The 27,104-nt window shown below is 41.8% G+C and overlaps 2 protein-coding genes across 2 annotated transcripts; one reads left to right on the forward strand and one right to left on the reverse strand.

Moving 5' to 3' along the window:
• Window positions 1–124: 124 nt before the first annotated feature.
• lcp1 (lymphocyte cytosolic protein 1 (L-plastin)) lies at window positions 125–14,188 on the reverse strand. The gene is made up of 16 exons (XM_040015276.1): window positions 14,029–14,188; window positions 8,212–8,307; window positions 7,147–7,295; window positions 6,902–7,025; window positions 6,081–6,213; window positions 5,596–5,677; window positions 5,315–5,480; window positions 4,937–5,079; window positions 4,474–4,569; window positions 3,287–3,482; window positions 3,026–3,104; window positions 2,794–2,908; window positions 2,140–2,273; window positions 1,773–1,893; window positions 1,252–1,376; window positions 125–1,149 (listed from the first exon to the last, which is right to left on the reverse strand). The coding sequence occupies exons 2-16, from the start codon at window positions 8,273–8,275 to the stop codon at window positions 1,020–1,022; spliced, it is 1,857 nt and encodes a 618-aa protein (XP_039871210.1). The 5' UTR covers window positions 8,276–8,307; window positions 14,029–14,188; the 3' UTR covers window positions 125–1,019.
• Window positions 14,189–21,115: 6,927 nt separating this feature from the next.
• On the forward strand, window positions 21,116–26,572 carry LOC120724125 (GDP-Man:Man(3)GlcNAc(2)-PP-Dol alpha-1,2-mannosyltransferase-like). Its single transcript, XM_040016512.1, has 6 exons — window positions 21,116–21,245; window positions 21,539–21,760; window positions 22,067–22,269; window positions 22,612–22,780; window positions 24,038–24,657; window positions 24,818–26,572. The coding sequence occupies exons 1-6, from the start codon at window positions 21,190–21,192 to the stop codon at window positions 25,099–25,101; spliced, it is 1,554 nt and encodes a 517-aa protein (XP_039872446.1). The 5' UTR covers window positions 21,116–21,189; the 3' UTR covers window positions 25,102–26,572.
• Window positions 26,573–27,104: the final 532 nt, after the last annotated feature.

Genomic DNA, 27,104 nt, shown 5'->3' on the forward strand with positions numbered 1-27,104 from the left:
GAAAAACAAAACTGTTTTCTGAGTGAGAGCCAGGTGTGTATCCCACAGTGTCCATCACTATATAATCTATATAATCTTAGTGATTACCCCACTTAAATGTCAGGATGAAAAATAACAAAAGTAATAAAAAAAATTGTTGGTTTATTGCTTGCAAACATCACATATAAACATTTTGATTTGTAATCAGATGGCTGTGTTACACTGATCACTTGTGGTTTCACAGAAATTTAAACAATGAAATGGGAAATGTTGCAGCTCTGCATAGAAAATAAAACTCTTTGTGATATAATGTGGATTGTATGTATGCTCCGGCTAAGTCTTAGTGGAAAAATATTTTTTTTTTCTAATGTTCGCAGTTAAAAGATGATTGAGGAAAAGTGGAAAATTAATACAGCAACAAAGAGGGACATTTAACCTCCAATCAGCTGCCTTCAAAACCTTTTTTTTTTTTTTTTTAGCAGACCATTTTTGTGCTTGTTTCCTGGTTGTACCCGTTTACTTGTCCTCTTCTGTGAGTTGTGGATCAGCTACTGTAACAGACACTGAAGCTAAAAGTCTGCAGTGAACTTTTTCCCCTTAGTTTATTTGCTGGAGGTAGAAATCTTTGTAGCTGACTTAAACACTTTGAAAATCAAGACTGGTACAGATCCTTTTTCTAATATTCATATTTTCATGTAAAAACTCATTTAAAGTCACACCTGTGACCTGTGTGATTTTAAAGCAACTCTTTAGGTGAGGTTTAACTTGACCCTTGGGATTATTTCAGCTTCTTGGGTTTGAATAAAACAGTTTTCTATTGTACATTTAAGAGAAACATGAGTGAAAGACATCAATCACCAGCAGATGTTACAAAATGTGTCCCACAGCCGTATTGCCATCATAAATCCAATATTTCTGGTCATTAAAAAGTTACAGTCTAAAGCCACAACTTGTGAGTGGAGCCTCTGCATTAGCAACTCATTTCCTTTGGCTGCTAGCCTTAGAGGTCCCCTCTTCACAGACAGGAAGTGATTGTGGTTTTAGGCCCTCAGGCCACGAGCCATGAGGCAGGCGAACACCGTCATCACCATCTTAGGCTTGACTTCCACCAAGTCCTCGGGGAGCGCATATACCCGGGCGCCGATCTTCCTGGCCATGGAGATGGCGTACCTAAAGACACAGTAATTGTTGGATTAAATTCCTGCTGCTGGCGATGCAGAGACATTTCTGAACTGTTAAGTGATAAGAAGCTGTAAGAAGAGCTGTACGTACTTTGCGTTGTTGAGTTTCTCCTCGTCAGTCAGGTCTTCGGTCTTCAGCAGGTCGTACCGGATGGATCCAGGCTGGATGGTATCAATCAGGTCAAGAACCGGCATGCTGGTGCTGATGGACCGGTCCTAACCAACAACAACAGCAGAGTTAATGTAAATCTCTCATTGTTTAGTGTTACAGATGTGAAACTACACTGCTATGAGCCTGGTTGCCATCCAGAGTGTAACCAAAAACTCCCTGTTGGGTTTTTGTTCTTGTTTCACACAGAGGATAACCTGTTAAGCAGTTTCATCAAGGCCCAGTGTAACATAAACTTGGATTATTCTGAACCACAAAGCATGCAAAGCAACTCTAGCGAAGTTCAGCAATAAAGATCTGGAGCTGGAAAAAAGTAGAATAGGTTCCCTTTAAAGCCGTGATAAATCTGTGCACAGGAAGTGATGTAATCAAAACTTTGACACTGGAGCATTTAATTGGAGGCTAAGGAGGATTTCCATGTCCGTACTGTCGAGGTGTGTTACCTTAAAGCTGGAGATTGTGGATTTTCCGGCCCTTGTCAGGTTGTCGTTGACCCAGGACACGATGGTCTCATCGATCACCTTTTGCCCATCACCAAGGTCCTCCAAGATATTCAGGGTGTACCTGGGTGCACACACAGGTAGCTTAGAGATTCCTGAATCGGGCATTTCTAAGCAGACTATAAGTTAAATAGTTTCTGGTTCCATACACCCTTCAGTGCATTACCACGCTTTCTTTAACAGCCAAACCCCCATTCAAATATCTGCGGATTTCATATCAGGTTAGAACAACAGCCCTCACAAATCAGAGCAATCAAAACAAGAAGATGAGACCAAAGAGATGTGAGAGGTGAGTGAAGTGAGGTTTTACCTCCTCATGAGCTGCCAGAGCAGAGCGAGGGTGAGGGTTCGATTCCCTTCGTTCAGATCCTGACCCGCAATGCCGACCAGAGAGAACTTGGCCTCCTTCTTTCCCAGCTCCACGGCGTAGTTACAGTTCTCCAGCTGGAACGCACAAACAAAGGCTCGGGTTCAGCACGGATATGTGGATGCTTGAAATCCCTAAAATATTTGATGTCCTGTTGTTTACAGCTGGACACAGGCCAGATCAGATGAATCCTTTCACAGATATGTGTAATGTGTCATTACAACATGCATAGTATGTGTCGTAATGACAAACGTCATTACGACACATAACAAAAACAAATTGGAATGAAAACATCTTTCACAAACAATCATTGGCTGCTGTGAATGAATGCAGAAATATTTCAAGAATTCATAGTGGGATCAGGAGAGCGAACATCATTGCAAATTTTGCATATAATATGAATGGAAATTTGAGCTTTCTAGAAAAGGCAACGTGGATTTGGTGCACGGTGTCAAATTTAATGAAAATGTTTTGGGGGGTTTTCATATCCATCATAAATGGATGTCTTTCCCCTTGAACAGTGAGATGAGAGTCCTTTGAAGAACTGACACAGAAAGAGCCATCGTGTGTGACTTGAACTGTGTTGAGCTGTTGTACCTTCTTCATGTTGCTGCTCAGTTTAGGGTAGGGAGGTTTGTTGACTCTGTCCCAGTCCACTGGTACTTTGATCTTCTCGTACAGCTGGAAGATCACCAAGGCGTCGTCGATGTCTCTGCAGCACAAACAAACACATCATGCTGCTTTGCTGTTGTAATCTGGAGAATGTGTTCATATTCTCAACATGCTGCATGTCAAAGAAGGACAGAGGAAGAGCGGTGAGGTGTCTTACGCGTAGAGATGGTTGACACGAGGGTTGACTCCCAGTGAGTTCATCCAGTTCCTGAAGGTGCGCTCCTCTCTGGTTTCACCTGGAAACAAACAAACAAACAAAAAAGTCTGCAGGAAAACTAGGGCACAGAGATCGGGAAAGTTGGGAATCTCTCACATATGAATTAAGCCCACTTTGAGTGCTAAGCGCTTTGAGTGCTCAGAAAGAGTAGAAAAGCGCTATATAAGAACCAGTCCATTCACCATTCACCATTTACATTACCTTCGATGGAGCTCCAGTCGATGTCCTGGTTCTCTGGCTTCTTCAGAGCCGGGTATTTGTTAAACAGATTGGCAACAAAAGCCAAGTTGAGCTTAGGGTTGCCGCGGACGACATCTGTGGGCATAACGAACTGTCTGCACCCGAGCCGGTCGGCCTGGTCCAGCATGAGCTCCGCTCGCTTCAGGTCGTCTTTCTCCTGCAGAGCGAGCAGCAAGGCCGACATTAGAATGTGAGAACCAAAACCAGCTGAAAATCAGAGTTTCCTGCACTCAAAATAAGCATGTTTGGAAGAATCAGGTCTGTAGTCAACAAAGGTCTGCGCATATGTAGTTAAACTGTTCTTTTTTTTAAATTTAGCAATAAAACTAATTAATAAAGTTTGTATTTTACGTATTTGGAACGTCGCCTTTGGCTTTAAGGAATTTTATATGTTCTGATATTTTTTGTAGAACAAAGAATGAAAAATAGCATAATATAAATAATATATGCAAATGAGGCAGCAGTTTTTGTTTATATGGGCCCTGCTGATTCCCTCTGAGTCTTTATGAGCAATCAGGGGACAGTAACACTGACTGATGTGTGGGAACTTGTCATGGTCCCTGTGCCCCGCTGGTCGACCCTCTATTAGGCAATATGTTTGTGGTTTGTTTGCTCGCCTTCTCGCTCTCTCTCGCCGCGGCGACGCTCATTGCGGGCTCCCGCTGCTGGCCCACACAACTGCTCTCATCACCGCACCGGCCGCTGATCCCAGCTGATTACTGCACTACTTAAGATGGCGAGTCTGCACTAGTCTTCGCTGGATCGTTGAGCTATCAGCGTCAGTCAAACTTGTGTATCTGCCAACCTGTATCTTGAAAGCCCTTTGTTATTATCCCGCTAACCCGACCTTTTGTGTTTAGATCGTTTTTGGAACCAGATTCTGAGAGGAGTGACTGAGGAGGAGCTTTTGTACAGAAAGTGTGGAGCACCCTTCCCCCTAACCCTGTTTCCCACGGACCCTGGCGACCCGGACCCGTTTCCCCTGCACGTTGTATATAGCCACTTGGTGATTTTGTTCACTGTGAATAAATGCACTGTTCGCTTAAAGGAATACCCTGGCCTGCGCCTGAGTCTCTTTCGGAAACCATATCAGAACTAGTCCTATAAATGGTCACTATGGCTATCAGATGCATGCTCGGGTGTCTTACCCTGAGTCCTGACATGTCAACGGCAATGGGGGGAATTCCCTCTTCGTCTCCTTTGGGTGCCACCTGGTTCAGCAGGTTGTAGTACGCCTTCGAATCCTGGAACAAACAGTTTGGAAAGGTTACCTTCTAGCAGCCAAACAAAAACTTCACACTGTAGAGAAGAAAAGGTCTTTAATGTGAGTCTGTCTGTAGTACGGTATTGATGAAAAATTGATGTTGGCTGATTTTACTTTTGTTTAAGAATGAAAGTGATCACAACTCGGCTACTCCAGTTCTTTTCTCCATTTGGTCTGCGCGACTCTGAGAACACAGAGTTAGACTTACTTTTGCTGATGTTGTTTAAACCCAGCTTGTGTTTCTGGGCCTGAGACTGCTTATGCATTATACACAATGCATAAGCAGTGTGTGTGTGTGTGTGTGTGTGTGTGTGTGTGTGTGTGTGTGTGTGTGTGTGTGTGATCACCTTGATGTCGTTGTTGAAGTTGTTGATCTTGCCACAGCCCGCCTCCTCCAGGTGATAGTTGGCCCAACGCAACAGCAGCTCCTCGGGGGAAAGTTTCATCAGATCCTCAAGACTCTCTCCATCCCGCAGCAGAGCGATCAGAGCTGCACGCATGTGTTCAGATGTTAAAAACATCCTCATGTGCATGGAGTGAGTATAGATTAGCTGGTAAGCAACTGAAAAGTAGCTGGTGGCTTTGGTTTTACTTTTGTCTTGAATACATGAATCTAATTCTCAGCAAGTAAATAATATCACTTCCAAAGTATTTTTTTAACATCTGTGGTCATTTTTTAGTCTATTTTTAGCTTCCATTGTATTCTAAATGAGAAACACACGCACCTTCATTCCTGCTGAGCTCAATGTCAGCGAACAGCCCGATCTTGATGACCTGCCACAGCAGACCCAGGACCAGGTGCTGCCTGCCCTCCTTCAGGTCCTCAGCTCCAATGTTCACCACATGGCAGCCAATGGCTGATGCCGAGTTCAGGGCCAGGTTCAGGTTCTCCTGTTAGATCAAGCAGTAAGATATCCCATGCACAGAGACTCTGTCAGACTGCTGATTGTGCACAGTGGTAGGTAAAGAAGACGAAAAGCGTTGCCAGAATCAAGGAGAGTCTCACCTGGATGGTGAAGGGTGTGAGCTTTTTCTTGTTGATTGTTCTCTCATCGATGGTGTCGGCTACAGACAGGTTGATCATTTTACTAACAAGAGAGGAAAAACATCCAGATTGATAACGGAACTGTTTTCTTTCCCCAATTCGAAAGTAGAACTGATGAAGGCTACTTTCATTTCTTTTTTTCTAATGTCCCTGAAGCTAAGATATCTCAGCAAAGAAGTACAGTACATTTAAGAGATCTAAAAATTATTACACAGTATCACAGTTGTCTTCTTTTTTGGAGTTGGATTTCTCATTTAAACTTTTAAATTTGCTCAAATTTTCAGTTTATAACCAACCAGTAAAGTTATTATAGCTATTTAAAACTGAAGTAATATCCAACCCAAGCACGTCTGTAAAAATTATGCAAACTGGGTCAACCCCTGTATGTAAAACCGTGATTTAAGTTTTCAGGAAGTCAGCTGTTGTTCCTGTGAAAGATAACGTACCAGAGAACGATCCCATCTCCCATGGCGGTGAACAGGTCGTTGGTGTTAGGATCCATGGGCAGAACATGTTTGCAGTCTGGATCCTTCTCCAGAGCTTTATTGATCCAGTTCACAAAGGCTACCTTTTCCTCCTCTGCAGAACAAAAAAAGCAAATTAAAGTGAGCAGCTGGATGATCATCTGCATCGACCACGTGCAAAATATTAACAAAACTGATTGTTTGGTTTTTTTTGTTTCTTTTCATAAACATATGTGTGTCAGACTTTGGTGTCTGATTCATTCAGATGATTTCCTGAGGCAAGTTCAACAGTGCACACATATAACAACAGATGTACTTTTTACTGACTCAGACTATTTGAATTTTCTATCGGTGGCCTCATTTATCCTGATGCGTTTCATTCATACAGGTTAGCATCTCATATTGAATAATAGGTTTGTTTTATTGTTTACATAAACACTTTTAAGCTTGGTTGGCATCAAATCAAGTGAACTATTGATATGAAAACTCTCCAGTAATGTCTAATGTATTCAGATGGTTTGGGTGTGTGTGTGTGTGTTTCCATATCTTTGTGGGGACCAAAAATGAGAATGTTACTATGCTTACGGGAACCAACAGAACTTATGGAGTCAAAATGCCTGTCCCCACAAGGTTGAAGGCATTTTTGAGACTCAAAATGTGGTTTTAGTGTCAGGCTTACAGTTAGGTTATGGTTAGGGTTAGGCACTCATTTTTGATGGTTGGGGTAAGCAGCTGGGGAGAAAGCGTGATATCAATTTGATGGCCCTACTAAGATATGAAAACACGACTGTGTGTGTGCTGACCTGAGTAAGAGTGCTGAGTGCCAGTCTGCTCTGAGGTTCCTGCCACATTACAGATGCCCTCCTTCTTGGTGATTGCTTTCTTGAAGGTCTTTGCAACCTCTGCACTCTTTAGTCCATGAACAATCTGGAGATGGGAACAAGAAAGAAAGGTGAGAAATAATCATTTATGCAGTATGCATGAAGTGAGTGATCAACACACTATGTCTGCACTGTGTATTTGTCTGATCATTCTACAGTAAACTCACTTCAGTAAACTTATCAAAGTTGAGCTCTTCGCTGCTCTTGCTCAGCTCCTGGATCATCTCTCTGACTCTGTAGCCCGGCAGTGAAAGGTTGGCGGCCTTGAGGACAGCATCAAGCTCATCCTTGCTGATAATGCCGTCATTGTCCACATCTGGAGGAGGATGGAGGGGAAAGCACAACTTTAAAGAGGGTCCATTAAACTTTCCCTATAAAGTCTCATACAATGAAGACAGTAAAGTAACTCATGTGAGCCGCTCTGAATGGCTCAGGCACAGCTCTGTATGATGTCAGGTGGATATCCTTAATATGGTCATCTCAGGCACACAGCGGGTGGGTGGAGCTTCTGTGTGCCCAAATCATCTCCTCTTCAACTCCAACCAATCAGAAGAAAGATGGAGTGAAGCTAAACTCATCATGCAAAGCTACTCTACTCTGCTCTATTCACTCTGCTAACGGCGCAGATTGCACACTACTCTCTAACACAATGTCCGGCCTGAAATATTAGATAATGAAACAATACCTATGACTAACTTCATGTCCAGTGTGTAACTTCCTTCTCATCTCTGTGGCTGCACAGGCTGCTGAGATTACACATCATCCTTACTCAAATATTCAAAATGATATTAGTTTAACCTGTTGCTGTGTCTTCTTAGGGATCTCTTCCTTACATGGCATTTGTATTTATTTGAATGGTAACTGTATGAAATTTGGAATGATCAAATCTTTGTCATGAGAAGAAAGAAAAATACTAATTAGAGGAAAGAACTATCAAAAGACGGCCAAGTCTGACTTTTCCCACTCACCCAGGACATTTTAAACACACTAACAGAGTCAAAGTCTTACATCTTTTGAGCACACCTTCAGAGATCCTCTGAACATCAGACTTTTAGTCACTTTAATTTTAAAACTGTGATTTTAAAACTGTATATACTGTATATTCTGTGTATTTATTATTTCACTCTTATTGCCTGTTCTTATTGTCCTTATCTTCAACATTATGCTGCTCTGTTGTTTGTTAATTGCACCTTGGGGATAAATAAAGTCTTTCTGATTCTGATCTATCTTACCAATTTTAGTGAACGCTTCTCTAAGATCCTCCAGCTCCTCTGCAGTGATCGGTGGGGCGGCCATGTTGAAGCGTGAATCAGTAGAGGAACCTGAAACTGGCACAAGAGAAAAAACACGAGACATCCTTAAATTTAAAAGTCAAAGCCTGTCAGCACTGAGGAGCATGTAAGCAGGGACCATGTGGTGGAGAAAGAAAGAGGAAATTCAAAGATGGTATCCTGATTTTCTACTGTGAAGCAAACTGCTCAGTTCTCACTTCTGCCAGTGTAAAACTTCCTGCTTGTGCTTCACTTCCTGCCTGACAGACAAAAGCCTCTCTGTTCATTACTGCTGCGTGTGTAATAAGATCAGAGCACTCTGAGGTCCCCCAGGTAACCTTTAACCACCCACAGTCAAGTCGCAAATACACACAAATTTGTTGACAAAAGAGGAAACAGCACAGTGATGCTCTGGTTCACAAAAACCCTGTTTAGTAACCAGAATCTTTTCATTCACATTAAGCTGCGTCTGCATTTGTAGATGGCGGTTGTCTAGTCGACATTCAAGCCTCCAGTTTTGTAATTACCACCTCATCATATGTCAATCAAAAGTATCCTTTGCTCTCATTGGTGGTTGCATCAGCTGCTCACCTTGAAGCTGAACTTGGAAACGGCCTATTTTTGTTTCACCCTGTATCCCTGACATCCTGCAGTCTCCAGTCAACACAACACTGCTGGTCTCTTCCTGTGTGGACGTCTCTGAAGAACATTTCTAGAAACACGGTCCCTCTAACAACCCGTGCAGTAAATAAAGGGTCTACCCAAAGCTGTGCAACAACAACAAGTCTCACTCTATGGGGTGGTACTTTTTAATCGCTGAGAATCTTTTGAGGTACTGAGTGTAGCCACTGGTTTAGCAGCAGCTACCATCGCTTCAGTAAATCAAGGAATCGCTCTATGCATCTCTGTTAGTCTAGCTTGATGACTGTTTATGTTGTTTGGACATAAATCAAATGGATTAGGGTCGTCTCATTTTGACGGTATTTTCTCTGCTGCTAGGCAATCAGTGGGCGGAGCCATCACCCCTACTACTGGGCATCAAAAGAGGTTCTTATGCTAAAAGATTTGTGATGTAACAGAAAATTCAGATGATTGCAGTTTAGAGCCAAAGAGAATTAGCTCAGAGACCACAGCAACCAAAGCTGCAGCTGTCTGAGAATTTACATTTCTGGGTGTTATCATTACTGATTTGATTTATAGTCAAAGACGACGTTACCCTGTTTGAATCTGTGATAAACGATGAACCACAATTTAAGCTAGTGATTAAATTAAGAAGAATTAAACTAATTTATTTAGTTTTTGAGAGCTGATGAAGAGATCAAGAGATGGATGGATCGATGGCATGTTCTAACTCTGTCTAGCTTTCATTTGGGGACAAACATCCACCAGGAACTGGAGACAGAGATCAGCAAACAGAAACTCCCACACCATGTTGTTGCATGCAAAAATGCTGCAGCACATTTTGCTCCTTGGATGTAGAAGTTTTAGTTCTGAGGACTGCTGGGAGCCCATCAAACTCAGCCTTTCAGCCTCTGGCTAAAACAGCTTCTTGGACGCAACAACACAGTCAGGTTTTACTCCTTTAGATGTTCTTTACTCACAAAAAAGTTGAAATTCGCAGAGAGGAACTGAGCAACTGAAGATGTGATCGATGATCTCAGTTCAGTGGGGAAGTTTGAGGTCACATCGCAAATGAGGCAGAGCAGTGCCAAACTTCAGACTGCAAGTGTGGAAACTTTGACTATTTGTAACATTTACTTCTGATGCTGTAATGTGACAGAAGGTCCTTTATTTCACCGTTCTGCCAGTTTTGGTTTAACACTCTAGATACAGATTTATTTATTCATGTACTATTTACGCCACCGAGTGAACCTAATGTTTCCAGTGTCCCTTAGGCAACACAGAGACTAAATGAACAGAAATCATTGCATTATATTCTCCTTGCACTATCATGTGTTGCATTTTTAAAGAACGCGATTTAACTGGAGCGCTGTCGATTTTTGCAGCCAAACAGTCACGTTGACAATGACCACATGTGTTCATGACCTGTTTCTTTTTTGCTTATTAGAAAGGAAAAAGCTGCAGATAAGGAAGAGTGAAGCAGTTCTGAGTAGCTGCCAATCACATGACACACAGGACGTTATATTTCAGTCTGCGATGATTCACTCCGAGCATTTGTCGACTTCAGATCCTTTTTTGGCAGTCGAATGTGAAGAGAAACACAAAGTAACATTTAAGACAAAAGGAGGAACGGGGGTACAACAGACAGGGAAGACGGTTTGATGATGACTTTAAAATTTATGACTTTATTAATAAAATTGTTGGATGAAAAGCAACCTGATGTAAGGGATGATAAGAAAAGGCAAATTGCTGTAAAATGCATATCGATTTACTAGATGGTGTCGCAGTATAAAGAGAAGTGTCTCAGCCTGCGTTTCCATGTTATGCAATTGAAGGATACTGATGAAAGATAAGTAACTGATTGCAGACAGCTGTAAGATAATGACGAAATACTTTGTTTAAAATGACTGTTGTAAAATGACCTGTTATACCAATGTTAATGAAGGGCAGCCAGTCAAAAGAAAGCTGCCTTAAAAAGAGTAAAATTAGCTGATTTCAGGTGATCTATCCAAGATAGGATAAATAAAGACGCAGCTAATATTGGTATGAGTCAGAATATGTAAATGTGTAAAAACACCCAAACTTCTTCTCCTTTTTTTTCCCCCCATGAATGCTAAAACCGCTAAAGCTAACCCCACTGAGCTACAAGTGAAGAAAAAAAATAAAGAAAGACTTAATGATGCACATTTGTGGATCAGATCCATAGAGATGACAGGTTACAGATGTATGAATCATTTGGATTGAACTGTGCAGGTTACAGTAAATGTTTCTCAGCCTCAAGTGGGCAACAGTGAAATGTCCTTCATGGAGGGCCGGACTGGGTTTTGTTTAATTGTTTGTAAAGAGTGAGAATAGGTGTAGGAGATGATTAGCTCCTTTCTGCAGCAGCCCTTTGGACTTGGAAGCAAGACACTCAGATACACTAATAAAAAGATTGAAAAAAAGATGAAAAAAGATGAACATGAAACAATAAATATGAGAACAATGCAACTGAAATATATAAAAGGTTAATTTATTCAAATAATTCATGATTAAGGAAAATGTGCCTGGTGTAAACTGCATTTGTACCAATCAAGTAAATTTCATTTGGGCAGATTCCATTAAATGTAACATTTCACTTGTGTAACTAAATTATTTGGGAAACTTACATGTAATTAAATTAGTTAGCAATAAACACAGCCTGAAGTCAGCAATAGATAGATCTATAGATACTTACATAGATGTTACAGCAGCATGATAAAGGATAAAAATAGTGCAGTCTAAGATATACAAAGATAAACAACATAGTTAGATAAATGTGCCACAAGCACCCAAAAAGGGCCTTACAAGGGCTTTATACTGTTAGATTATTTATACTATTAAATTTGGGCAGATTCTTTTTCTTTTTTTCGAGCGTGGTTGAATGACAAACGCAAGACTCAACCACTGGCAAACATTAGCTGCTGCTAGTATGTCTGCTCTGGCACTCTTATTTTGATTTTGGAGCCAAATTCACCATGTGCACACATGTAAGCTTTTCATATCTTTTAGTTACGAGAATTAGCTTTGAGCCACTGAAAATCAAGCGGCCTGTTAGACAGCAGCCAGAAGTCAGAAGCAGAAATGAAACTCAGCTCAGCAAAAGTACGGGTCTTAACACTTTTAATGTGCTAAAAGTCTTGCAATGGGTCATGGAAATGAAATGACTCAGTCTGGCCTTTATGGTGCAAAGTGTCGCTGAGCTCTTCTGCACTGATGCTCTGCCATGATCTGCCTCAAACTATCTCTGTGGCAAGAAGTTCCAGTTTCTTTTCACAGTTTTATTTTTAGAGATTTTTTAGATCAACTATTTCTGACTGATTTATCATCTGCATGCATGAGTTCTCCTTTTGTTGCTAATATTGTTTTCCTTCTGAAAACTTTAACCGCCTTAAAAACAGGGTTTACGGTTCACACGGTTTAACTTTCTCATGTACATGGGTCATGAGTCTGTGTGTATTTCACCTTTTCCCAGCACTGCTTTGTATCTTGACTCTGGCTAACACCTGGACTAAACAGCATTTATAATAAAACAACAACAACAAAAACATTAAAATCTAAAGTTACTTACACATGAATGTTGTGTCTGAAATCTCTTAGTGTAATTTCTAACATAGTTAAAATAGTGAAGTGTTGCTGAAGCTTTGATGATTTAGGATTACTAAATATGTCCCCAGCGAGAGGCGGGGCATGCACTAGCCAAGTCGTCAGCCTGTCAGCCTGTCGTAGAGCTGAAGCACAGAAGCAATCAGACAACCACGCTCACATTCACACCTACACCCCAATATGCACGTCTCTGAACCCAAAACGAACCCACGCAGACATGAGGAGAACGTGCAAGCTCCACGCTGAGAGGCCCCAGCTGGGATTTGTACCAGTTCTTCTGCTGTGAGGTGACCCTGCACCACTGCGCCACCTGATATTAAAACAATCTAACTGTAAAGATTTCCACCTTCCACTTTGAAAATAATCGGAGAACATGCCACCAAAGCTCTGCACGCTGCTATGGTGAGCTGGCGTCATTACAGAGAAAAGTGTGGGGGGAAAACATGATGCAAACAGGTCATTTTAGTGTGTTCCATGTGTTAAAGCGAGGGCGGTATGTTTCCTCACCGCAGCATCGCACATCCCATGCTTCGTGCATGCTGTCATTTGTTTAACAAAGCCTCACACTACAGGAAACGCTTTTACACCTATGTTTTTCCTCATTTCCATTCGGCCTCTTAATGGCCTGCAGCGGCACGATCTAAAACATGCAACACTAGCAAGCGTCAACAATTTCCTGCACTGAATGTGCACGTGTTACTTCATCTGTGGGCAAGCATCCTGTTTCATCAGAATGTTGCATGATTGACAAGTAAAATCAAATAGCAAAGTAGTGTAGCAGAAGTATTATTATTTGGTAAACATGAGTACAAGTACTTTAAAAAGCTGCAAAAAGCACAAAGAAGGAGGGCCGTCTCTAAGCATCATGGCCCCGATCTCATCTCTTAGTGCGCATCGTCCAAGCAGCTCTGAGTTAACTGTATCCACGGCTTAGCATCTTCTCCAATCATAAAGTATTAATCGCTTGTCCTGAGATGATCTCTATATTTCTGCCCACCCATTGCTACCTTAAAGGGATTTTTTTGCAGTTGAAGTTTGAAAACCGCAAACTTCCTTTTTCAGCTCTCTGCACTGTTCCTCTCCCCCATGCAGGCCTCACTCTGCTTCTAACTGCTCTTATTGTTTAATTTATGTATGGCAGGTGTTAAATGATTAAAGGCAACATGCACGCTGTAAACAAGGCGTTTAGGTTTGGAGCAAACAAGGTCTGGAGTTTTGTGCTGTTGGTTTCTAAAGCAGGGCAGGCTTTAATGAATACAGCAGCAAAACTGAGCTGCAGTCAAGAAAGATCCAGCTTCAGTACTAAAATCAATGGCTGTGCAGCTATATATGCGATAATACATCATTACAAAGATGTCCTGCAGAGATGTCCTTTATCTCTCGGTCTTTCTTGCTCTCTCTCTCTCTATCTTTTAATATTTAATATCTATTAAATATTAAAAAGAAAAATCTGAGTCTTTCTCTCACCCTGCAGTTACTCCTTCAAGAAATACCTACGTGGATTAGAAGCCACCTGCCCTCTACCTTCTTTACCTGAGAGACGTAGTGAGGAAGCTGATCTCTGGGCTCGGAGGGTTACACTTGTCGTCCGTCTTTATCTCTTTCGTCCTCAGTCGGTTCTTCTGGCTGCTGTGCCGCTCACTGCTTTTCAGACAGCGCACTGAGTTGGGACCGAAAGCAGGGCAACGACGCTTCTATTCAAATCTAAGAGGAAGGAAGTGACATGCAACACTTGAAACTAGAAACAGGAATGAAAGGCGTTTTTTGTCTTTATATGGCAATGCGCGGTGGCTACAAGTCAAGGTGACCCCCCACCGCTAAAGGTTTGAAGCTTCTTTTACAGTTTTTGAGCAGTCGCCGTGGGCCTTTAGGTGTCGCAGGACTCCAGTGGTATCATTTAAAACATTGTGACATCAAAAAGAAGGTGTTAGTTAAAAGAAACAAATTCAATAGATGAATCAATACTGAAGAAATGTGGGCAAGTAGTTTTTCTCCGTCACCTTATATCATTTAGTAACCACTTATTTAATCTGCAGTTTCATTTTTATTTGGATATAATTGTGGTTGTTAGTGTTGTTGTTGTTGTTAGATAAAGCAAGGAGGGAAGCTGAGAGGCAGGTAAAGACAAAAAGTAGAGAAAGACTACTAACAGAGAGCTGGAGTTACAGAGAGCCATGCACGGAGGAACAGTTAGGTAGCTACAGACACATAAACTACAGCTGTGCTGTGAAAAAGAACATTTTCATGCCCACCTGTAAAAAACTAAGTGTGGCATTAATGCTTCCATAGAAACTAAGAGGGTAAGTATCAAGTGCAGTTAATTAAACGACGATCAAAAAGTGTGAGCACCTCTAAAAAGCAGAGGTTGTGGCAGTTTGCAGGTCTGGAGTAGTTAAGTGCAGGGGTGTGTCAGCACAGTGCATCAACCTTCCCAAAGTTCCAGCAAATTCCCTCCAAAGTCAGACTGTGCAATTCTCAGAGAACCTGCAAAAATACACAACAAAAAACAATGTCAGACTTTAAAGACTGCAGCTAGCAAGCTAATGTTAAAGTTCATGATGGCACAATTAGAAAAAGACTGAACAAATATGACTTGTTTGGAAGGTTTGCCAGGAGAGAGTCTCAGCTCTCTAAAAAGTACATCTCAGCACAAACCACAAAGACATCTGGAACAATGTCCTTTGTATAGATGAGACCAAAGTGAAGATGTTTGACCATAAAGCACAGCACTGTATTTGGAGAAACCCAAACACAGTTAATAAGCACAAACACCTCATACCAGCTGTCAAACACGGTGGTGGAGGGGTCATGATTTGGTCACAGAACCTGGGCACATTGGTGTCACTGAGTCACCGTAAACTATTCGAGAGTCAAATGTGTGACCATCTATCTGATCTCTAATGATCCCAAGCACACCCATCAAATCTACAATAGAATGGCTGAAAAAGAAAGGAATTGAGCTTGTGTAATGGCAGAGTCAAAGTCCAGACCTCAGTCTGACTGAAATCTTGTGGTAGAAACTCAAGAGAGCAGTGCGCAGACAAAAAACCTCAAACTTCAACAAAGTGAAACAACATTACAAAGAAAATGGACCAAAATGACTCCACAATAATATGAGATACCAGCAAGTCATAGAGAAAAGATTACTTCAACTTATTGTACTTAGTGCACTTTGTTTTTCACAGGATTGCTCAGAGTCCTCTGAAAGCTCTCTTTTTCACGACATTATACAGTACTGTGCAAAAGTCTTGAGCCACCCCTCACTTTTTTATAAAACGGAAAATAGGTGCAGTGATTTATGGAAACGTGCAATTGTATCCTTGTAACTACCTGAAAGTCCATATTTGGCATGGCCACCTTTATTCTTCAGCAAAGCCTGAAAACTCATAGGTAAGCTACTAAGTAATTTGTGTAATCTCCAAAGGTTGATTCTGTTCATCTGGATGTAGCATTTTCAGTGGGAGAAACGTTTTGTCACTCATCCAAGTGACTTCTTCAGTCTCAGCTGACTGCAGGTTTCTCCAACCTTATAAACAGTACATTTGCATAATGACTGAAACCAGCCCACTGAAGGAACAATGGGCTGGGAGGTCAGTTCCTTCATCATAATTATGCAAATTCTCATGACCATTGATCAAAGCCCACTGATCAATGTCCATGAGTACCACTCACAGAGAGTTGGGGAATGGCTGCAATCACAGCATTGTACGATGGCGAAAGATGTACCCTTAGGCCCCCTCCTCGATTCAGAGATGGTCTTTCCCTTTTCATGTAAATGGCCTCCTTGACTCTGCGCTCAAACCAGCAGGAGGGGAGGAAAAGGGAGGAACGCTGGTTTGAGCGCAGAGTCAAGGAGGCCACGTCCAGATGAACAGAATCAACCTTTGGAGATTTACTTACCTGGGTGATTGAGCATGCATCAAGATAATTTGTGTAATAGTTTGAACCAAATATTAAAAATATGGATTCATCACTCCACTAGCCCACTGACTGCGTTACCCCTGAATGTGTGGTTTGTTATCTAATTGTGAAAACAACTGGTTGATCCTGGTTGTTCCTAGGGGTCACTTAAGCAAAGTAGTGCCGTGTAGTAGCTATCTGTAGCTGTGCCCATAGAGGGATGTTCTTACAAAAACACTTTCCAAAGAGCCCACATGCTGCCACCCACTGGACTCCTGGTGACCACTTGACTGTTTCCATCTATTTTAAGATGTGACTAATTACAAACAGAACTGGAGTACATAATATGTCCACTAAAGTGTTTTTGCATAACTTAACTAACATGCCATTTTAAGCCTTAGTGTGTTATTCTGCTAGGCTAGGTTCTTAGCAACTCAGGACTATAGTAAATGCTAACTAAATCATATTTTTAATGTTTCTCAAACTTTTAATAATGTTCTGGTGATAAAAATGATAGAATTACTGTTGGTGGTCCCTAAGCCCGGCCACACTGTTACAGAAGCTTATCTGTTTGGCTTATTGCCATAGTAACTTTAAGGGCACTATATCTGATTTAGTTACCAGCACTACTTTCCTTGATAGATGTTATTACCTGGTTATAGGTCAATCAATGGTATTCTGCACTCTCATTGGTAGTCACTTCAATTATTTAACCATTAGTTAGTTATTATTAACCTCTGGTTCTCTTCCACAGTGTGTCTTTTGTCTTTTTCCTTCCCACTGTCACCACATGCTTGTTCAAAGGGGTTCATATGATTGTTGGGTTTTTCTCTGTATTATTGTAAGACCTTTACCTTATAATACAAAGCGCCTGTTGTTGTGATTTGACTGCTGCTGTTATAAATACATACGTTTTTTTTCAATGGACAAATTTTCAAGTGGAAAACTCTCTTGAAAAAAGAAATGGCCTTCTGTTGGCTGTGGTCACCAGAGGAATACAAAAGAGGAACAGAGCACATTCTCACATACATAAATCTTTCTTTTAAAAAAAACCCCCAAAAAAACCAAATGTCGTTGTCTAAATTCAAACCAAAACTGCTGAATCACTTAGTGCTGCTCAAATCTGGTCTGAGCAGCATTAAGTGGATCATTTCAAGTCGTCTGGTGAGTCAGTGACATCCAACCCAAAATGGAGCATCACGTGGTAATGATGTCAGGTCAACATCTGGCTGGTGTTGAAGAAAAGAAAGAAGTGATAGATGATCAATGTTAAATTGGGTTGTAATAACTGCATTTTCTGCAGCCATGTGTAATTTTTTTAAAGTAGACTCTTGGATGCGTAAATAACAGGAAGTGCACCGCGCAATATCTGTGTCTAAACTCTGAGCACGTTCTGTTCCTCTTTCTCAACATACCTTTATTTTTATTTTACCCTTTCATAGCAGAGAAGACACCAATGAAATAAATAGCATTAATGAGTCACTTTTATTTAATGTCCCAGTAAGCGATGAAGCTTTTCCTGCCTTGACATGTCAGAACAGCTGCTATGAAAAGGCTGTTTGTGTTTAGATGCACATTTATTAATACACATTTTCAGTTCATACATGGAATGAAGATCAGCCAAAGCATCAGATCCATATGGAGCAACAAAGAAACTGTGACCTTTCTCATGTCAGAGAAACTAAACTGGACAGGACAGTTAGTGCCACCTGCTGCTTGTCTCAAGGAAACAGCTGGTGTCAACACGAAGGCAAAGAAAAAGGTTTTAATGAGCTCATTTCTTGAACTCAATAGATGAGATACATTTATAAATCATAAATTAACTGCAAGGCTTTGAAATTTCACATATTTACAGATCCTAAGTCACAAGTAATTTTTGCATTTGTATAAATGTACAACCTGGTTTTGCTCGTTCACAGGCTGCAGTGCAGGAGGGGCACAGTAAATGTTGGTTTTTGATCACTGTGGGGTGCACACAGCTGGTATTTTTGAATCTACTCAAGCATGAGCGACATTGCTTTTTGTCTCCTACATGGCAGCAGGTGCTTTGACACCTCTGAATGTGAGTGGGGCAGGTTTGAGGGGATCCGTCAGGCAGCAGGTTTACACCCGCGTCCGGGAGCAGCCCTCGGGCCACATTTGCACCCTTCTCACAAACAGAGTCACTGAGGGCTTCCACTGCAAACTACTGCAAACACCCTACCCCCACTCCTCCAAAAAACAAAAAACTCAAAGTCAAGTGTCATTGCAATGTGCCGCTTCCTGTTGTCCTGATCTGAGAAGGTGTCGGTTGCTAGTAACTAACTAAAGTTGCTGTTTTGCTAAATTATAACTGCAAAGATGCTCGGCTCGGACCCCAGAAATCTTACCTACAGGAAAAATCACCAATATAAACTATTGATTAATCATGTTTTGTTAATTGGGGTACTATTCACTAAATGTTTATCAAAAAAGGCCAATTTGCATCATATAATATGGACTGATCTTGGATAAACATGCAGCGAACCAACAGAGGCTCATAGTCCATAACCAGGAATAGTCCTAACCTTTGTGTTGTTTGTGCTTCCAGCTTACATCATGACGTTGTATTTACACTAATATTCTGATGGATTTGAATACTGCACCTTTCATAAGTAGGCCCAGACTACTTCACCCACCAGGGAGTCAAATTTGTTCACGGTGCCCCAAATCAACACTTTACACTGTAAAATGAACGATATGTGTTTGATTAATAGTCTATATTTGCCTTATCTGACTTAAAAGCTCCCTCTTATCTCATCACCACCATCACACTGGGATTCCCCTGGAAATGTCTCACAGAGTAAGCCTACTGAACCTCTTCAGTAGAGGCGCTTCATGTTTCTAACAAGTTTTATGAAGCCTGTGTCACCTCAGGTCTGACCTCGCTAGAAAAATTTGGACTTTCAGGCACAATATCCCATTGCCTGTTAGTATCACATTAGCAACTCTTTGCTACATTCAGAACTTACTCTACACCCAGCTGGTAAACACTAATATGCATTCATAATCAACTGACAGTTCATACTACATACTACAGTTGTAGGTGAAGACACTGGTTTCTCTTTAAGACATTCTGTTCAGCCTGTAGTAGTGTCAGATTTTATACACAGGTTGTTTTCACGTAAGATCTAAACCTGGAAGGCAACAAGTATCGTACGACTTCCAGGACTCTGATTATAAATATCAAAAACCATACCTGATTTAAATTTGATATCTCCCTTTCCAGGTTGGCTCCTTGTGCATCTCTTGACCACTTTCATTTTAGCTGCACTCGTGGGCTTCAAACTTGCGCAGCATGGAAACATGGGTTTCTTTTGCAAACTGACCCAGTTCAGTGTGGAGGAGCATCACTGGTAATGAGACTGAGATCTCTGGCTTGAATCCTGAAAACGAAAGAGTCTGCAGTGGCCAGAAGGAAGCAGAACAAGTCAGAAGCATGACTGGGAGCATATAGGGAGAGATCATCAGTGTGAGATTCTACTACTGTATGATCCTGAAGCACCTACAGCAGAACGCTGTGAATTTTATGGTCCTCCAATAATAATAATGTAAGATAAATGTGAAATCATTAAAGCAGTAGATTAGTGAAAGCATTACATTCCTTCATACAAAGCAACAAAACACAGAAACACAGCATGTTTCCTGTGTCAACAGCAGGTACCTATTATCCATTATATAATCATACAGTATGATTGTCACCAGAACTTTTTCTACAGACACAGGAAGACACTCCTGGTTTTGAGTGCAAAACCCAATCAAATCTGTGTTTCCTCCCTTGAGATGCTCTGGCAGGCCTTTACTGCTTCTCTGTCTGCTTGTTTGAAGGTTTTGTTCTTAATCAAGGGAGAAATTCTCCAATCATCCCCTTTAGCTGTCTTCTGTGCTCTTTCGCACCTTTTGGAGTTGCTGAGTTAGCCTGTTCAGAATCAGAGTCAGAAATATTTTGTTAATCCCAGAGGAAACAGCATGGTCACAGTTGTTCCACAACAGTAAGAAGAGTAAGAAATATTATTTGCAATAGTGATAAGTTAAAGTATCAATATTATATATAATACATTATACTATAGAATAGCTTTAATGTCTCTAATGTCTCTAAATCTCTGCCTAAATAAATAAATAAATCTGGGTAAATTCCCAGATGATTCCAGATTAGTACTGTAGAATGAGTAATCACAGTGATTTAGTGGTCATTAAATTGTGTTCAGAATTTAAAAATACTGATTTATATTTATATTTATCCGGTCTACATAAGCTGCCTTTCTAAGTTAAAAGTATTGGTATTGTTATTGCCAATACTAGCCCTGTAGTTACTTGGTATTGGATCGATTCTAACATCTGCAGTATCGCACAGCAGTACCGACTGCTCTCCCAGCTTTAATGAAACGTTGAAGTGTATCATAAACAGGAAAACGATATTTGCCTTCAGAATAAAAGTTGTGCCTAACTCCTGCACCTAACAAATTTCCAACAGGTGCGACTTTTACTTTGAAGGACAACTTTAATGGTTTCTCGTTTGCGGGCACTCTTCACAGTTTCCCTCAGGGAGAAGCGAGTCCCTCTTTACTCCCAAAATATGAACTCAAAGTTCACCACCCAGTGTTTAATGGTACATTCATTATACCCGCGCAAACTCCCCTCCTCTGACCTCCGTTGCTACTCAGGAAAGTCACGTGTCGATGACGTGTACGTAAACAAAGGCTGAACCAATCACAGTCGGTGAACTCCGGCAGCTGACAGTTACTTCCGCTAGTGTCACGGAGTTGTGTTGTCAAAATGGGACACGACAACCACCACCACCACTTATCTCTGTGTTTTTGCGATTTAATGAGGTAGGAATTGTCTCGCATGTGTTGCTTTATTTGCAGTTCAGTGATAAAATGGTGTACAAAGAGCTGGTGCTAAACCCCCCAAACAAACAGGAAAAGTATTGTTGAGACACGCGACAAGCTAACTTTAGCTTAACTAGCAGCTAGCTGACTTATCATTAGCCTAATCAACAGTAATAACAGATGTACTGTCGCCTGTCCGGTTGTAACGATAGTAACAGATTAATAATTATCTTGAGTAGAGCTTGTTTTTAGTGTCACACATTGCCAGTCCTCTTTTTTCCGTCCCTCCGCAGGCTGCTGTGGTCGCTGCTGGTACCATGCTTCTACCTGAGCCTGATCCTGACCCTCGTCCTCCTTCTGCTCCTTTTGGGGGTCCGCATGTGGCTGCAGGGGCGCCGCAAGGCCCGTCGGGCTCAGGATGATGGCCCGGCGGTGGCTTTCTTCCACCCCTACTGTAACGCGGGAGGAGGCGGGGAGCGGGTCCTCTGGTGCTCCCTGAGGGCCCTCATGCACCGGTAAAATATTTAAAAATAATTTTAAGGGAAAGTATGTTTCATGTTTGTTGTTGTTTGTAGGTTGGCGAGGAAGTCACTTCTCTTCCAGCTATGTCCTTGATTTCACAGCTATGTTTGGTTGAAACTACCTCTACTATTGTCTCCAAGACCCACAGACGATCTAGTGAGACCATTAGATCAGCTTCTTTGCTCTCTAGCAAATAGTATAGTACAAGTGACTGCTTTTAAAAACATAAGCTGACCCTCAGACCACAGAGATAAACCCTAAGTTTAAACACTAATGTAGAGTTTCTGCCTTTATCCCAGATATCCCGGCGTCTCCTTTGTGGTTTATACGGGTGACCAGGGAGTGACGGGTGAGCAGATTCTGGAGGGAGCCCGGCAGCGATTCAACATCACGCTGCCTCGATCAGTCACCTTTGTCTTCCTGCGTCACCGTGTACTCGTGGAGGCCAACTCTTACCCTCACTTCACCCTGCTGGGTCAGAGCGCAGGCTCAATGTTCCTGGGTAAGATCTGGGCTAAAATGGAGAGACTAAATAAATTCAAGTACTTATTTATATTACAGTAAGATTTTTTTTTCTTTGATTTAATATATGGGAACAAGATGATGTATATTTCTAACATTTGCTTTCATTGTAGTCTCCACCCTATTTTGCTAACGTTTCTGCAAACATGAAACACATGATGTGTATGTGATTCCTTCATATAGATGTGATCCAGTGCTGTGGATCATATGTTTTTAATTTTACTGAATTTATTCTTTTCTGTGGGATCAACAGGTTTGTAAGTTGAAGTGACGCAGTGTGTGTGTGTGTGTGTGTGTGTGTGTGTGTGTGTGTGTGTTTTAGGGTGGGAGGCACTGACGGCCTTCGTTCCTGACCTGTATGTGGACTCGATGGGCTACGCCTTCACCTTGCCGATCTTCCGCTACCTGGGAGGCTGTAAAGTGGCAAGCTACGTTCACTATCCCACTGTCAGCACCGACATGCTGTCTGTGGTCAGAGAAAGGAACCCAAGGTAAAAGTGCATTGAGACACAGCTCCATTTAATCCAGAGCTTCCCAAAGTATGGGGGGCGCAGAGCCATTGCAGGGGGGGCGCGGTATGAAAAGGGGGGGGAAACCCCGAAAACGCTTGGACACTGCTAGCACGGGCGCCCACACAAAGGCAAAGCAGGAGATGAAGCATAGCTGAATGTGTTTCCAAACCAACTTCATTCTAAGCCAAAGACTAGAAAATATGGTGAAGCATGTCTTTCCTTTGGTTTCACCTGCACAAGTGCCGAGGTAGGTCTCCCCTGCAGAATTGGTTTTCCCTTCGTCGGGAGCAGCGCTGGGCTGTTTAAATCACGGACAAACAGTATCCCACATTCTTGATTTTTAGTTCACAAACACTTGTTGTAATGACTAACTACTCCTGACATTTTGGAGATGTTAGCTCTGTATACAGTAAAGTTACAGTGGGATACAAATGATATCAGGCTGATCCTGCCACGATTTGTTCCCCCGGTTCAAACAGTATCCCACAGCTGTTGATGTTTTTAAACCCATTTTGCACAGAGAGGCATTTTTTGAGAAGTGTATTGATAGCAATGTTGAATATTATTACACAGGAACTAAAAACAACTACATGTAAAATAATCACACCGTGACGCCTCTGCCTTTGTAAATGGACGGACAGTAACTGTGTGTGTATGTAAGCGTGTAAAACCTGCAGATAGAGACAAAATGTTAATCTGACTATCTGCCATTCTGCAATTCATCTCATGTAAGCAATAACGTGGCGCACAGCGTGACGTGAAAAAAGGCACATACCTTTGACGTTGCGTGAGGAACTCAGTATTCCTCGTCCACACTAAACGCAAAAAAGGAGTTTTAAAAAATCTCAGTTTTCAGTGATTTGAAACGCTGTTTACGTGTGGACGGAACAGCTGCGTTTTCAAAAATACCCATGTAGGTGTGGACGTAGCGTAAAAGAGTTAGTAGTTTATTTCATTGCTACCTGTAATTTGAGTGGTACTCATGGACAGAAAGAGTAATTGAAAAAAAATCATCCAGCCTTTCTGTAAAATGAAAACAGAGAATTGCTACCTACACGATGTGTTCAGTGTGGAGTGTGTTACTAGATTTGCTCTAAGCTATTCAGTTGTGCTGTATGAAAGCGTCCCAGGCATTTGAGGCTAATCCAATCCTGACCTGTAAATGTTCTGTTGTGTGATTACTCTTGCCCAAAAAAAACAAAAACCTTACCTTTCATCTTCGTCTTTATATTTCAGATTCAACAATGCTGATTTCATCTCAAGAAACCCAATCCTGAGTGCATTGAAGGTGGTGTACTACTGCTGCTTTGCTCTGCTGTACGGCCTGGCCGGCTCCTGCAGTGACGTCATTATGGTGAACTCCACCTGGACGCTGGGACACATCCTCGCTCTGTGGCGCTCTCCGAGCCGCACCAGCATCGTCTACCCTCCCTGTGACATCAGGGCCTTCCTAGGTGTCCCGCTGGAAGACGAGGACGAGATGGAGGGCTGGGAGGAGCTTGGAAGAGAAGAAGAGGACGGCGGCAGAGGGGACAGGAAGCGCCACTCCATTGTGTCGGTGGGTCAGTTCAGGCCAGAGAAGGATCACCAGCTCCAGATCAGAGCATTTCGCAAACTGCTAGACAGGAAAGGGGACGGCCCAGGGGGGAGAGAGTCTCTACGGCTGGTGCTGATTGGCGGATGCAGGAACCAGGAGGATGAGGAGAGGGTGTTGATGCTGCGGGGACTCTGTCAGGAGCTGGGCATCGCCGACTATGTCGAATTCAAACTTAATATCCCCTTTGAGGAGCTGAAGAGAGAGCTGGTGGACGCCACCATTGGTCTGCACACAATGTGGAATGAACACTTCGGCATCGGTGAGGACAGCATGTGTTACTAAAACCGTAAAAAGTATTTCTTTTTCAATAGTACTTACTACACAGTTTTCCACAGAAATGACCCAATGAAAAACTTAACAGTACGACTTTTGTATCAGATCAGCCGGTCTGAACATTAATCCTCCATCTTTGTCTCCAGGTGTGGTGGAGTGTATGGCCGCAGGCACCATCACTCTTGCCCACAAGTCTGGAGGTCCAAAGCTGGACATCGTGGTGCCGTACGAAGGCAGGCAGACGGGCTTCCTGGCTGACAGTGAGGACAGCTATGCGGCTGCCATGGAAACCATCCTGTCGTTGTCACCAACCGCTCGACTGGAAATGCGCCGTAACGCCAGGGACTCTGTGGAACGATTTTCCGACCAGGAGTTTGAGTCTTGTTTCCTGGCTGCCATGGAGCCTCTGATGGGTACTCTAGAGCGATGAGTTAAAACAGATGAGGTGCCGAGTCCACCAGGGACCAGAACGTTGTTGGTCTTTTAAATAGTGCTACACACATATATAGGATTGAACAGTGAGGGTCATGTGTATGTTTAAAATGGCTTAAGCTTGAAGGTTTAAGTGTGATGGGGTGGATCATTTTCAGCATAATAATCTCACAAAGCAAGTCAACATCATCAAGACACATTCGGGGTGGACACCCAGAGAAATAATTGGGATGAATAAACAAAACCAACAAAGAGTGTAGGACTGTGCGTGTGTCAAACTTGTGTGAAAGTCTTCAGTGACAGCAGAGCTGGAAGCACGATGATGGGAAAAAAAATCTGTGAAAAATCACATTCTGTTCACCTCCAAACTGAGTCATGTGTTCATATGACTTTACATAAAAAATTACAAGACACCTTGAGGTTCAGGAAATATCCTCTTTAATCTCATAATTATAGCTATTATTTATGTTCTCTGTCATATTTGCTCCAGGAGCAATTTAGGCAACCCTGCAATCCGGAGATCACCTGGGTTTTGTTAGGATGTGCAACAATGGACACTCATAAAAGCTAAAAAAAAGACAACAATGAGGTGAGGTCATCGGAAGGTAAAGCTAGGTAACAATGAAAAAGAACATTAACAGAGTTCTCACATAAAGACGAGAGAGGTGTTAACATTCCCGGATGAACGTTTAATTCCCGTGATTTATTTTCATCCTCATATCTTTACAGTTTCAGATTGGATGTTATCCACCTAACTGCTTCGCCCCATATGTGCTAACAACCTTTTGTGATTAGTAAACTAAAAATACAGATCGAATCTGGTAGATAAAACTCACAAGACACATGCAAATCCAACAGCTCTAAAGAGCTTTCACTGTTGGTGGAGCTAAGGCTTCTGTGTTCGTGCTAAGCTAAGCCACACTTGCTGCATCTCTGTGCTGGAGAGAAAACTGATTGTGAGAAGGACCACAGGAACACTCACGTTTCTCAAAATGTATTTCGTTAAATAATTTAATATTGCGGGGAGAGTGACATTCCAAGCTCCAACACTTTTAAGCGTGTAGAAGTGATTTATGTCCAGTTAATACTGATATAGTTTGATTTTATTTTTTGCAGTGGCGTGATGTTACCAACATGCTTGTAAATGTACGTGAAGGGAAGGGTGGAAATGTTGTCTGATGAAGAATTTCTTGTAACGCTTTCTGTGTGCACAAGAAGCACTTAAACCCACAGGTTTGTGGTTTTAAACCATGGCCAAAGCACTCTTAATTTAAATGTTTTTTCAGCTGTTGTATTCCTGTTTGTGATGAGGTCCAGGCATGGAAATATTATTATATGTAAAAGGCTGACTAACCTTTATTTTTAAAGATGAATTAGAACTATTTAAGTCTGTCCATGTAAAAAGGCTGTTTGGAGTTTGTTTCACTTGCAAACTGCAATTAAATTAAATAATGCTGCAATAAACGAAACACTTCAGATTTGTTGTGTGCTGCCAGCCTGTTGTAAAAAAAACACACATGAAATAAACGAGACGAGATATCGTGCGCAAAAGTACATTGAATGTTAGCCCAAATGTAGCACTGATCCTACCCACTGCTGCAATCCTCTTTTTGTTTCCGAAAACAAAAATGTAGCACTATGGAAGCAAAGACTGAGACCTGTACTATGAAGCCAGTTTAGCTGCTTAGCTGAGTCCTGCAGTCCATCACCATCAACCAATAACATGTCAGTGAAATAATGTCATATTATAGTATCATGGAGTGTCCAATAATTCCCATTTGTATTAATTTAGTAGTGCTTTTCCCCTCTTACAAGCCAAAGTGCCTTAAATTTCACAAAAACTCTTGTGCTTTTAATAGTGTATGTTTCCTCACACACACATTCACGTAACTGCACATTATTCAGGCTTAACATCTTATTCCACTGGGCTATTTACTGGAATAGGTTAAAGATAACTTAGAAAGTGTGACTTGTGGTTACGCCAGATAAACAACCTAAATT

This window comes from Simochromis diagramma, unplaced genomic scaffold (assembly GCF_900408965.1).
Source record: "Simochromis diagramma unplaced genomic scaffold, fSimDia1.1 OVJJ01000322.1, whole genome shotgun sequence".
NCBI classification, from domain to species: domain Eukaryota; kingdom Metazoa; phylum Chordata; class Actinopteri; order Cichliformes; family Cichlidae; genus Simochromis; species Simochromis diagramma.